General features: G+C 41.5%; 1 protein-coding gene across 2 annotated transcripts in view; it reads right to left on the bottom strand.

Moving 5' to 3' along the window:
* LOC137654637 (uncharacterized) overlaps nt 1-12,824 on the bottom strand; it is a 115,949-nt gene that overhangs the window by 69,140 nt on the left and 33,985 nt on the right. For both annotated transcript variants that reach the window (XM_068388441.1, XM_068388442.1), the window contains exons 13-15: nt 3,878-4,093; nt 1,597-2,665; nt 815-1,010 (exon numbers count right to left, since the gene is read on the bottom strand). In XM_068388441.1, coding sequence (XP_068244542.1) covers nt 815-1,010; nt 1,597-2,665; nt 3,878-4,093 — 1,481 coding nt within the window. The remainder of the gene's footprint in view (nt 1-814; nt 1,011-1,596; nt 2,666-3,877; nt 4,094-12,824) is intronic.

Here is a 12,824-nt window from a genome sequence, read left to right as displayed (position 1 = left end):
TACACTTGTTGACACTATCACACCGTTGGCCCCTACAAGAAGGAAAAGGGTGTGAGGATCGGTCTTGACCGCCGCCATAAACATTCCAAAGGGGCGGTCGGGAAGACCAGGGCAGGTGCGCATAGTCGCAGAGGCCAACTTCACATACACAGTAATCTAGAAAAAGCAAGAACAAAAAGCATTAATGGCTGCCAATATGACGGCGAGGATGAAAGCGGACACGTCCGACCACCATCCGAGCCGAAAGCAAAGTGAGCTCAATCACAGGTGTGTGAGGGGGAGCGGTAGAAAGCTACCCTCCCTACTCCTACTAACTAGCGGTGTGGGTAGTAAACCCTCGTTAAAAATTAATGACTTGTCATTTCAGCTACGCCGAATGTAATACCCCTATTAAATAGCATGGTTTGTATTCCAGTTACGGAACAAAAGGAATTTTTAAACTAGTAGGCCAGTTGCTTTTAATCATAAGCCAGTTAAAAGGTTTTAACAGGAGAGCAAGACTACGTCTTTACTCTACCGAGCCAAAATAAAAAGTGACAATTGTTTACTAGTGCTTGTGTGAGTGGGCTGGTTGGTCTAGCCCCACTACCCACTCCACTAACTAGCGGAGGGTAGTTACACCTTGAAAAAACTTTAACAGCTGGTTTCAGCTATCGCCAAAATAATACTATGTAAAGAGCATAAGGTTTGTATATAGTGCCAAAACAAATACATAAATAAAGGATAAAGCTAATAAAATCTTGAAAATTTACCTAAGGTATAGTATCACTATTTTATTCCAACAAAAAGCACAAGTGGAAACTTGCAAACTAACCTCGATGATTCAATGCTGGATACAACGATACTGCTAAGTAAAGCAATCCTCTTATCTCCCAATTCTTGAGCAAAAACAACCAAATCCTCCCAGTTTCCTGAAAAACACAGGGCCTGAGCAGCAATTTCCACAGTCCAATGGCTTCCTTGAATAGCCTCTTTAAGATAGCTGGAACTACAAAGCACCATACCAGAATCTGTAAAAGGTTCAAAAGATCTAAAAAAATCCTTGAATTTATCTAAGGATAATACAAAAGTATTCAACATCAATAAAGACTTTCAACAAAAGTAAATCACGTGAGAATATAACTTTCTATACACGAGGTAAAACTAGCATTTATACAACTGAATCAGCAGTTGCAGTATTCATTAAAGAATAGAGTTTCATATTTTTGCTTGTTTAATTTTTGTCATAATACCTGACACTAGTTTTCTTTTTACCAAAATTTATAATTTGCTTCACATAGGTCAACAAATTAGAATTTTACACATGTCTATCTAATCCTCCAGAATCATTGCTCAGCATTTTTAATAGTTTCCTTTTTCCCCCAGGAATACCCATTACAAAGATTTACTTCTACAATGTTCAGGACCCCCTTTTTTATAAAAAAAAAAAAAAAAAAAAAAAAAAAAAAAAAAAAAAAAAAAAAAAAAAAAAAAACTTTAATTTCCTGATATTCAATGGAAATATTTTGATAACTTTCAATTCCTTGAATCCCCTTCACCTACCACTACCTATTTATAAACTACTATTAATGTGGTAAAAAATCATTAAACACTTACCTTCAGCTCTTGTATTATCTAACCAAAGAGGGAGAATTCTGTGAGGCTTATGGGGGAGAGGGACAAAAACATCTTTCTTCATAAACATCCTTGCTAAAATTCTTCCAAAGCTACCGATCAACATTCGCACTGCCTGGATTACATTTCTATATGATTTGCTTTGAATATTTTTCACTTGCTCTTCTTTGGCTTGAGGTAATTCCATAGGGTTCTTGGTTTCCTTTTGAGGTATGTCACCACTGCTTTCTTTTTGATCTTCTACTTTGTGAGAAGTAGAATTTCTTGGTTCACAAAACAACGTCCTTTCATTATTCACACCTTTTGTAGACAATAAATGACTAGCACGACTAGAAGAAATGTCATTCTGGGCACTGCCACTTGTGACTAAACTAGACAGCCATTCAACAAATAATGCTAAGCCTCTATAATCCTTTAAAAATATATAAGCATATAAAATAGAATGCAAACGTCTACTTATATTTTTCTTACAACTGCCTTGTGCTATGTAAATATCTACATCAGTTTTCCATGCTTTAATAGCACTGTAATACAATCCATTTATGCATAAATTGTTTCCTTGCTTTACCTTGAGCTTTGGGAAACTAATATCACATTCAAGCTCTTGCAAGCTTCTTTGGACTAGATTCAGAACAGCCACACATTTTTGGTAAGTAGTTTTAACATATTTCTTTTGGATTCTGATATAAATCTTTTTGATACTACAATATAAACATTTCCAAATAGTTTTCAACCTATGGTTTATGACAGGAACATAAGAATCTTTTTCTGTACCAATGGCCAAAACTTTCACATTTGTGACAGTGCAACTTGCTGAGCCCTGCAGAACCCCATAAAAATCACACCTGGAATCCATTACAGGCTGGAAGTTATATACACTGGCAAGCTGTTTTTCAACAGATGATACAGTCTGTGTTAAGACAAGCACTGTATCAACCATATATCTTTCGTTGCCATGCTTTTCACACTTCAAAATGGTATGAATGACTCTGTGACAGAGTGACAATGTAGTTTTTACCATATGCAAAGAACTGGGCCATACACACAGAAGCTGAAAAAAGAAATAATTACAGTATTTCAATTTCACAAATATAAACTTATTTCTAATAACACTTATGGCTAAAATATACACAGTTAGTTGAATGCCCAGTTACTTCAACAGAAAAGAAAAATTCATCATCCCATTCTTATGAATCATTCCAGACTATCATCATCAATACTATTATCATTATCATTATTATTATAAATTTCATTTTTATTGTTGTTACCGTAGTTTGATTTAGACTTGAGTTTGCTCAACAAACGTGCACAGTCTCCAAACAAAAATTCCTTGTCTAAAAGATACACAAAATAATGTAAATGCTATGTAATATTGTACAAGTGTTTTTCCTATAATATTCTGCTTAAGAAGATGTCCTGACAAAAAGTCACCATACAAGTTTAATCTAAAGATTTATAAGCCAAACATCATTAACAATTAATAATACAATGTTCCTACACCTTCCAAGAGCAAAATTAATAAATAAAGGAAATTTTGTCAGAATCTTCATCACTCTTAATCTATCCAATCACTGCATTCTTAAAAAAAAACTGCATTGAAGGAAAACTTACATATAGTAATAATAAACCCTTCAGCCCACACTATGAGTTTAGTATTGTAACTCAGTAGTTTACTTGTATTGTCTGATTAAATATAAGAGCCATCAAATAACTGTCTATTCAGAATGTATGCCAAACAACAAATGGACACTAGACACCTAGTGATGTTTCTCTTAATGGTGGGAGAATTTTCAACCAAGGAAAGAATAACTTTTTTGACGTATCCTCACTAGTAATCACACCTTTTCAAGAATTGAATGTAAACTATAAGACCAATAAAACAGCAAATAGGTGAATATTAATGTAAAAACCAATAGACTCCAGGTGATAAAGCCCATTCAAAATAGAAACAATTACAATAGCTATTGGTAAAGGAATGAGACGTGATATTTCATTTGTCCACTTGTATGGTGATGATGCTTTTCTTGGAAGACAGGAAATTTTAAAAAATACTGATAAAGAAATGAAAGAATGCTTTAACCAGAATGTAAAAATCAAAATAGGATTTCTGATTTTAATAAAGTGGATAAGCTGATAATATATTGTACTACCATTCAAAGTCAATACAAAGGGTAACAACTTTTTTCCTATATCAAGAATAATAAATTCAGCTGCACAAAACTATAAACTCTAAAAGACTGCATCAAACAAGTATTCCACTTACAGAAACAAACCTATGGAAAATATTCAGCATATGCACAATCTGAGCTTGATGGACATGTCTATCATCGTCCATTGTAGTTTGCAGCATAGTGCTAATGAAGTTGACTAGGATTTTTGAAACTCTCTTGATTCTCATCATCCACTCTTGTGTATGAGGTTTGTCATGTGTTAGGATAAAAGTCCAAGCTCCCATGAGATGCTTTATTATGTCTTCAATCTGTGGAATTAAAATAATAAACACGGGAAATAGATGTGGGAGATTCTTGACAAAGCAGTTTAAAAGCTTTTACTGAAGTTTTTGAAAACTACCATACTAGTATATGCTGACATCAATGTTAAAATATGATTTGCTTTTACTATTCATTGGTTGTCAGATTTGCAAGCCCCCAATTTTAGGACACGATACAAATAAAAGAAAACTTACTTTTGGGTATCATTATAGGCTCAAATATAAAGTTACAATTTTTCAAATGAAGACTAAAGGAATCAGCCCCAATCATACAATAAATAAGTAACTCTTCATTTAATAACTTTAAAGATATAATTCAATAATAAGATGACTTCTTGCCACCAAAGTTCTTGCACATTTTACAAAATAAGTTAAAGTAATAAACACCCCATCTATTTATTTTTCATTAATGAAAAGTACTGTAATACTTGTATTTCTGGGCTCAAACCTGTGCCGCCCAGTGAATAAGCTCCATTTAAGCACTTATTCTTAGGTAATTTACTGCTAAATATACCAGAGAAAAAATGTAAAGGAGTGCTAGGTTAACTAGCTCGCTCACCTATTGGTGTCGGTATAAAATTGGGCGTATATTCCAGAGGTCCCGCACTATTTAGATTAATCCACGACAGAGAACCCCAATAGAGGAGAGCCGTTCAACCTCACTTGGTACTACTACAATGCATCCGCTCAGAACCCAACTCCGTTTAGCACGACTTGTGCAGTAACCCGCATTTTTCAAGTGCTCTCGATTTTTGGATATTTTCTAGTGAATTATGGCTTCTTCGTCGGTTTCCCAGGAGACACCGTCCAAGTTAAGTACCAAGCTGGGTTTTACTGTGTTTTGAGCAACCTAGATCGTTTAATATTTATATTATAGGAGTTTATTCTCTTCGTTCATACCGATCTTGCTTGATTTCACTACAGTTGGTACTCCTGTTTTTGAGAGCTTTTAATTTTCACTTGCGGTGTTACTATGTGTTTTATTTTTATTATCAAATATTATTTGTTATTGTGAATATTCATTATTTAGCGTTTAGAATCCTCGTGGTTCAATTTTTGGGCCGATATCATTTACGTATCGCTATGGCTGCCGACCGTGCTAAGGCGGCAATGTTATTTTAGCCATCAGGTGTGTCTTTTGCGATTTAATTATTTATGTTGCATGCCTTGCCCAAAAATTTTCTATGTGTTTATTCATATATTTAACGCTTTTATTATTATTATAATGAATATTTGTGCCATTACTCCGTTTGATCTGTCTGTTGGGGATCGTCAGTTGGTAGCCCTGCTGCCTCGTATCACGTGATCCTCCCCCACGCTCCCCCTCTAGCTAGGTGGGAGGCTAGGCTTCTCCCCCCTCCACTAAGGGACCGTTGCCTTCCCTCCTTTTAGAGGGGGTAGTTAAGTGTTTATGGACTTTGTCCTCCGGGTGGCCCGGCGGTTTAGTCTCTGTCTAGTCTGGTTGGCCACCGGTCTACAGAGTTGGATCCCGGTGTACCCTTTTTTATATTCACTTTTCATTCTGGCTTATGTTATACGAAACCCTCCGGGTTCGATTGGCAGTTCTTAGTTACAGTTCCGCCCCCCTATTATTTTATAACATTTCCTATGATGATTATATATGACAGATCACTACCCCGGAGTCCCTAAAGGAATTGGTATTGAATATACCTTTATTTCCCGGCCCGGGGTCTACCCCACCCCGGGAAATCAGACACTATGTGTCTTAATTCCTTGTTTTTGCATCCTTTTTTATGCTCCCGGCTTGACCGGAATGGATGGCTATACTTTAGTTTCAAGTTAGACTTATGTTTAGGCCCGGGACCCCCGGTCCCGCCCCTATGTAAGAATATCATAGTTAAGCTCTAACCTTGCGTTAGACCTATGTTAGGCCCGGGTCCTCCGGACCCGCCCCTAAAAAAAAAAAAAAAAAAAAAAAAAAAAAAAAAAAAAAAAAAAAAAAAAAAAAAAATTTATTTTATTTTTTACAGTCTAATCTTGTGTTAGACCTATGTTAGGCCCTACTTAAAAGAATAGTACAGTTAAACTCTATTCTTGTGTTAGACCTATGTTAGGCCACTTATAGAATAGTACAGTTAGGCTCTAATCTTGTGTTAGACCTATGTTAGGCCCGGGTCCTCCAGACCCGCCCCTAATTAAGAGAATTACAGTTTCTCATATACTATTCTTTTTACAGATGGTGCATTGTCTGACGCCGGCCTGTGCAGCTGTTCTGCACCAGCCTTGTGGCCACTCCGTCTGCCGATCTCACGCCCCTTGTGGGGTTCAACTGGAAGACGTTGTGGTATGGCACCCGGATAACTGTGTGATTTGCTTCGACCTCATCACTACCCTTGGTTCTGACTCGGTGAGTCCCGTTGGCTATATTGCCTTCTTATTTTATTTACTATTAGTAAGATATCTATGGTCTTGAAGGACCATTGGGAGTTTCCCTTTTATAATTCCCACTATTATTTCAGGCATCCCCGGAGCAAAAGTCTGCGGCTCGGGCCACACTGAAGGTGTGGGTTGGTGGTTTTGCCCGGAATGTAAAGTCTAAGCGGCCGTACGTCCTATCTGAGGACTACTGCACCATGGTTTACCCCAACGCCAAGTCTTCAGCTGCTGTGGCTAGGCATGTGGCAGCTCCCATCATTGCCCACATTGATGCCACTATAACGGGTCTCATCGACCCAGAGCAAGATCCATCGGACGCCCCCGGAGGTCTGGAGGACAATGTTGCCTCCATGAACCTGGACGTCGAACCAATGTTGCTAGACGAGCCGGATACAGGTAGGGTGGTAAGTGAGGCAGGTGTGTCCGGCGCTGAGATTCCTATCCTCAGCCCCGCTCTTTCTTCTTCTTCTGATCGCTCTTCCTTTCTTGGATTTTCTGGGGACCGTGATTCGTCTCAACGTTCATACCCGGTTCCCCCTAAGGATAAGTCTACTTCAAGGACCTTACCCAAAGCTCGCAAGCCTCACAAGACTTCTCATGGCTCTAAACATGGTACGAACCCGTCTTCAAAGACCTCTGGTTCCTCCTCTAAGTCTCACGACCCGGGAGTTCCTTCCGCCCCTCCTGCTGCTAGCCCGGGCCTTTCCGAATCAGCTATGCTTCGCATCGTGTCGGAGATGCAGGAAAAGTTGGTTTCGGAGATGCAGTCGAGGATGGACACGATGTTCTCTAACTTCGGTCAGAGAATTGGGGCTTTAGAGCAAGGAGCTCCGGAGAGAGTCCAAAGCTCTCTCATACCGGATGCCTCTAAGCTCCCGCCGTTTGCCAAGAACAACCCCTGGCGGATGGCTCTTCATTCCCCGTTCTCAGACGGAATGTTGACTCTGGAGGGCCTTGGCACTCGCCCTCTAGAGGACTTTGAATTCTTTCCTCCGGGTCTGGCATTTCCATTTCATGGTTATGCCAGACTTACCGAGGAAGCTTTAGTCCGATTAGACAAGGTCCCCAAAGAGACGGTCATCTTCCCGAAGGAGCAAGCCCAATCTGTTTGGGCCAGATTTTTGAATGACATCGGCTGCACTAACACCATGCTGACGCCTCATAAAAGCTCCTTTACGATGTTCTTAATGGACAAGAACACCTTGACTCCATGCGTCAATAAGGTGGCAGAGCTTGCCTTTCAATATGCTCTGGAGGAGAAGCCCTTGCCTCCCATCCGAGAGGTGGATCCAATCTCCCTCCTTCTTCCCTCAGGTATTGAGTGTTGGGACAACGTCCATACCACCTTTACCTCCGGCAAGCTTGCAGCAGACTGTGCCTCAGTCTTGTTTAGTGAGAAGCTTCCCCGTCTCCCGGAATCTCTCATTAAACAGGAATATGATTCCCGCCTACGTGTGGGCCGTACTCTAAACCTGGCCACATCCACGGAGTCGATAGCCTTGACTTACGATACGGAGAGTATTTTTAAGTCTCTCAACAAGGCTACGCTACAGTCGTTATATTATGACTTATATGACTTTGCTACTGCTAAACGCAGATGTCGCAAGCATGTTCTAGCTGAGGCGACGATTAGGCATGAACCTAATAAACTCATCCGGTCCTCCTGTTGGGGTTCAAATCTCTTCCCCGAGGATCTCGTAGAGGAAGTCTTGGCGGAGGCCACTAGGGTTAATCAGAGCCTTAAAGCCCGTTGGGGTTTGACCCCTAAACGCAAGTATGACCCCGCAAATTATCAAGCCCGGGGTAGGAAGAAGCTTAGACCATATACCTCCACCCAGTTCAGGCAACAACAGAGTGCTTCATCCAACTTCCGGCTGCCTCTTCCTCCATCTTCTGTTGCCCCTGCACAGCCTTCCACCTCTCGGGCTCCTTCGGATGACTATGTCACCGTTCTGCTACCTAAGAGCCAGCTTTCTGGTGCCTCCGCCACTTCCCCTGCCTTTAACCAGTCCTACGAGGCTCATAGCTCTTCCCAGAGTTATGGTAGAGGTAGAGGCTACCACCGTGGCTCTAACCAGAACAAAGGCAGGGGAAGAGCCTTTCGCAGAGGAAAGAACTTCCGAGGCGGACGTGGAGGCAACTCCTCAAACCAATACTGAGGTGCAGCAGGTAGGGGGGAGGCTCTATGCCTTCCGCAACAAATGGAGGTTCAGTCCCTGGGCGTTCAGTATCATCTCCAAGGGACTAGGGTGGAGTTGGATTCAAGGACCTCCTCCTCCGAACAAATTTCGTCAACATTCCACTCCGGACCTGGTCGAATTTGTCCAGGAACTTTTACAAAAGAATGCCATACAAGAAACGAAACATCTGAAGTTTCAAGGTCGGCTGTTCAGTGTCCCGAAGAAGGATTCAGACAAGAGAAGAGTGATTCTAGATCTATCCCTTCTCAACTTGTCCATTCAATGCGACAAGTTTCGAATGCTTACCGTCTCGCAGGTGCGGACCTTACTTCCCCGTGGGGCCGTCACCACCTCTATCGATCTTACAGACGCCTACTATCACGTCCCGATAGCGAGACACTTCCGTCCGTACCTAGGCTTTCGCTTAGGGGACAAAAGTTACTCCTTCAAGGTGATGCCTTTCGGGCTCAACATTGCCCCAAGGATCTTCACAAAGCTAGCAGAAGTCGCTGTTCAGGAACTCAGGAATCAAGGGATTCAAGTAGTAGCCTATCTGGACGACTGGCTCATTTGGTCAGACACCTCCCAAAATTGCCTAAAAGCCACTCACAAAGTCATCCATTATCTTCAATCTCTAGGCTTCCAGATCAACTTCAAGAAGTCCCGTCTTCTTCCAAAATCGAAGTTCCAATGGCTCGGCCTGCAATGGGATCTTATATCTCATACTCTGTGTCTTCCCAGACCCAAGAGGTTAGAGATTGCAAGAAACACCAAACGCTTTCTCAAAGACAAAGTAAGTTCCAGACGGCTTCAAGAGAAGATTCTGGGGTCCCTTCAGTTTGCCTCAGTGACGGATCTTCTTCTGAAGGCAAAATTGAAAGATATCAATCGTGTCTGGCGTTCGAGGGCGAACCGGAAGCTCCGGGACAGGAAAGTCCGCCTTCCTCCCATTCTACGGGAAAGACTTCTTCCTTGGACAAGAGCAAACAGTCTGTCAAAGTCAGTTCCCCTTCGATTTCCGCCCCCGGAATTAATCATTCACACAGACGCATCCCTATCAGGTTGGGGCGGCTATTCTCAGCTCAAGAAAGTTCAAGGTCTTTGGACTCCCTTGTTCCGCCATTTTCACATCAATGTGCTAGAGGCCATGGCAGTTCTTCTAACCCTGAAACGTCTCGCTCTTCCCAAGAAACAACACCTTCGTCTGGTCCTCGACAGCGAAGTGGTGGTCCGCTGCCTCAACAGAGGCGGGTCAAAGTCAGGGCCTCTGAACCATGTTCTAGTAGCCATATTCTCCCTAGCAGCCTCGAACCGTTGGCATCTTTCAGCTGTCCACCTGGCGGGAGTCCGGAATGTAGTGGCAGACGCCCTGTCCCGAACCTCCCCTCTAGAATCGGAATGGTCACTCGATCTAAAGTCATTTCGGTGGATTCTCTCTCAGGTTCCCGGTCTCCAAGTGGACCTCTTCGCCACGGAATCCAACCACAAATTGAGAGTATATGTGGCTCCCAATCTAGACCCTCAGGCTTACGCCACAGACGCCATGTCACAGAATTGGGACAACTGGGAAAAGATTTATCTCTTTCCCCCGGTGAATCTTTTGCTGAAAGTTCTAGACAAACTGAGATCCTTCAAGGGACAAGTAGCCTTGGTCGCACCCAACTGGCCCAAGAGCAACTGGTATCCTCTCCTGCGGGAGTTGAGACTATACCCTCACCCGATACCCAATCCGGTTCTGTCTCAGATAGTACAAACACGCGTTGTGTACGCTTTCTCAAACATTCAGAGCGCCCTAACTTTATGGACTTTATGAAGTTTGCGGCTATGCATGGTGCCAATATTGATCCTCAAAACACCTTGTTCCTAGAATCAGATAAACGGGATTCCACCATCCGTCAGTATGACTCTGCAGTTAAAAAGTTGGCAAAATTTTTAATAGACTCAGACGTGAACTGTATGAACTTGAACCTTACAGTCACTTTCTTTAGATCTTTATTAGAATCAGGTCTGGCAGCCAATACTATCACCACTATTAAATCGGCTCTGAAAAAGATCTTCCTAGTGGGTTTTAACATAGACTTAACCGACTCTTTGTTAGCTTCAATTCCGAAAGCTTGTGCCAGACTGAAACCGGTTACTCGTCCTACCCCGGTGACCTGGTTCCTTAATGACGTACTCAAATTGGCTTCTGATACCATTAACAGTTCTTGTGATTACATGCCCCTTCTCAGGAAAACACTTTTCCTAGTGAGCTTGGCTTCCGGGGCAAGAATTTCTGAATTGGCAGCCTTGTCGAGAGACCCGGGTCATATTGACTTTCTGCCTTCAGGAGAGGTCCTTCTTTCTCCTAACAAATTCTTTTTGGCTAAGAATGAAGACCCTCAAAACAGATGGACCTCCTGGAAAATTGTTCCCCTCACGCAAGATCCGTCGCTGTGCCCTGTCACTACTCTTAGGTCTTATCTATCCCGGACCTCCTCTAACTCCTCGGGGCCTCTATTCGTTAGAGAACAAGGCGGTACCATTACTATTAAAGGGATCAGGCAACAAATTTTATATTTTATTAAACAAGCTAACCCTGACTCTTTTCCTCTTGCACATGATATCAGGGCGGTTGCCACCTCGGTGAACTTCTTTCACCACATGAATTTTACAGACCTTTCCAGGTATACAGGGTGGAAATCACCGTCAGTGTTCAAGAAACACTACCTTAAACATTTGGAAGCCCTAAAATTTTCTACAGTAGCCGCAGGGAGCGTAGTTACTCCCGAGTAACTCGCAGGTTAATGCCTTGACTCTTTATCTCTCCCTCTTACCTGCCTCATTTATACCCTATTGTATTCGTTGGTCTCGCACCTGAATACTGTTATTATATTTGTAAATTTTATGCTCCTGAGTATCTGTATATATTATCACTCACGGCATTATTATACCTACCTTATTGGATTTATGTTCATATTTAAGATACCCTTATAATTGTTTTTTGGTACTCATCTCTGATTAAAGCATCCTGTATTTCTCTTACGCTTATGTTTTTTCCTTTATTTTGCAAGTTTGGTGACATTTTTCTCTTGTATAGATTCACTGGGCGGCACAGGTTCGAGCCCAGAAAAGGGATTTTGACGTAGGAAAAATCTATTTCTGGGCGAGGGACCTGTGCCGCCCAGTGAACCCTCCCAGCTCCTCTCCCTTGGAGTCCCCAAACTTTGGGTGCTAAGGAGTTGGGTTCTGAGCGGATGCATTGTAGTAGTACCAAGTGAGGTTGAACGGCTCTCCTCTATTGGGGTTCTCTGTCGTGGATTAATCTAAATAGTGCGGGACCTCTGGAATATACGCCCAATTTTATACCGACACCAATAGGTGAGCGAGCTAGTTAACCTAGCACTCCTTTACATTTTTTCTCTGGTATATTTAGCAGTAAATTACCTAAGAATAAGTGCTTAAATGGAGCTTATTCACTGGGCGGCACAGGTCCCTCGCCCAGAAATAGATTTTTCCTACGTCAAAATCCCTTTTATTTACCTTCCATCAACTGCAATATGGTGCTTAAAAAATTGGCCATGCATTTATTCATACCCTGATACTATATAACAAGTTACTATACAAATCACAGAAGCTTGATACTGTACTAACATTGCAGATTAGAATTTAGTAATAAAATCTACAATGCAAAATGCAAAGTATAAAATGCAAGGGTTTTCATCCGCCCTAACTTCATCCAGTGCAACCTAGAATTCTCTGCCTTTCTCTGGAATTCCCTTGTTTTTATAAAAACGTCCGTCTCAATAAAATGACACATCCACAGTTACATCTAAACGACTAGAGGACATAAACAAAGACATAAATGGACCAAAAAAAAAGTTTGAAATTTACATGCCAAAATGAATGGGGACAAGGCCAAGAGAGATGAAAAGAGGTGGTAAGAATAAAAGCTGTTAAATGTAAGAGCCAATTTTTGGCAGCCCCCCTTTTGACTTACCACTGAGTGCTCTGCACAAACTAATACTGTACTTGAATTAGATCAGACTAATATTCTATAATATAAAACTAAATATTTAGCTACAATTTAACATTCAAATCAAAACTGGTGATGACTTACATTGCAATAAAAATCACTGGTCCTGGGAAATTTACATTGCTAC

Source organism: Palaemon carinicauda, chromosome 15, assembly GCF_036898095.1.
Source record: "Palaemon carinicauda isolate YSFRI2023 chromosome 15, ASM3689809v2, whole genome shotgun sequence".
Taxonomy (NCBI): Eukaryota; Metazoa; Arthropoda; class Malacostraca; order Decapoda; family Palaemonidae; genus Palaemon; species Palaemon carinicauda.
Note: the sequence above shows the minus strand (reverse complement) of the source record. Positions and strands in the feature narration are given on the sequence as shown.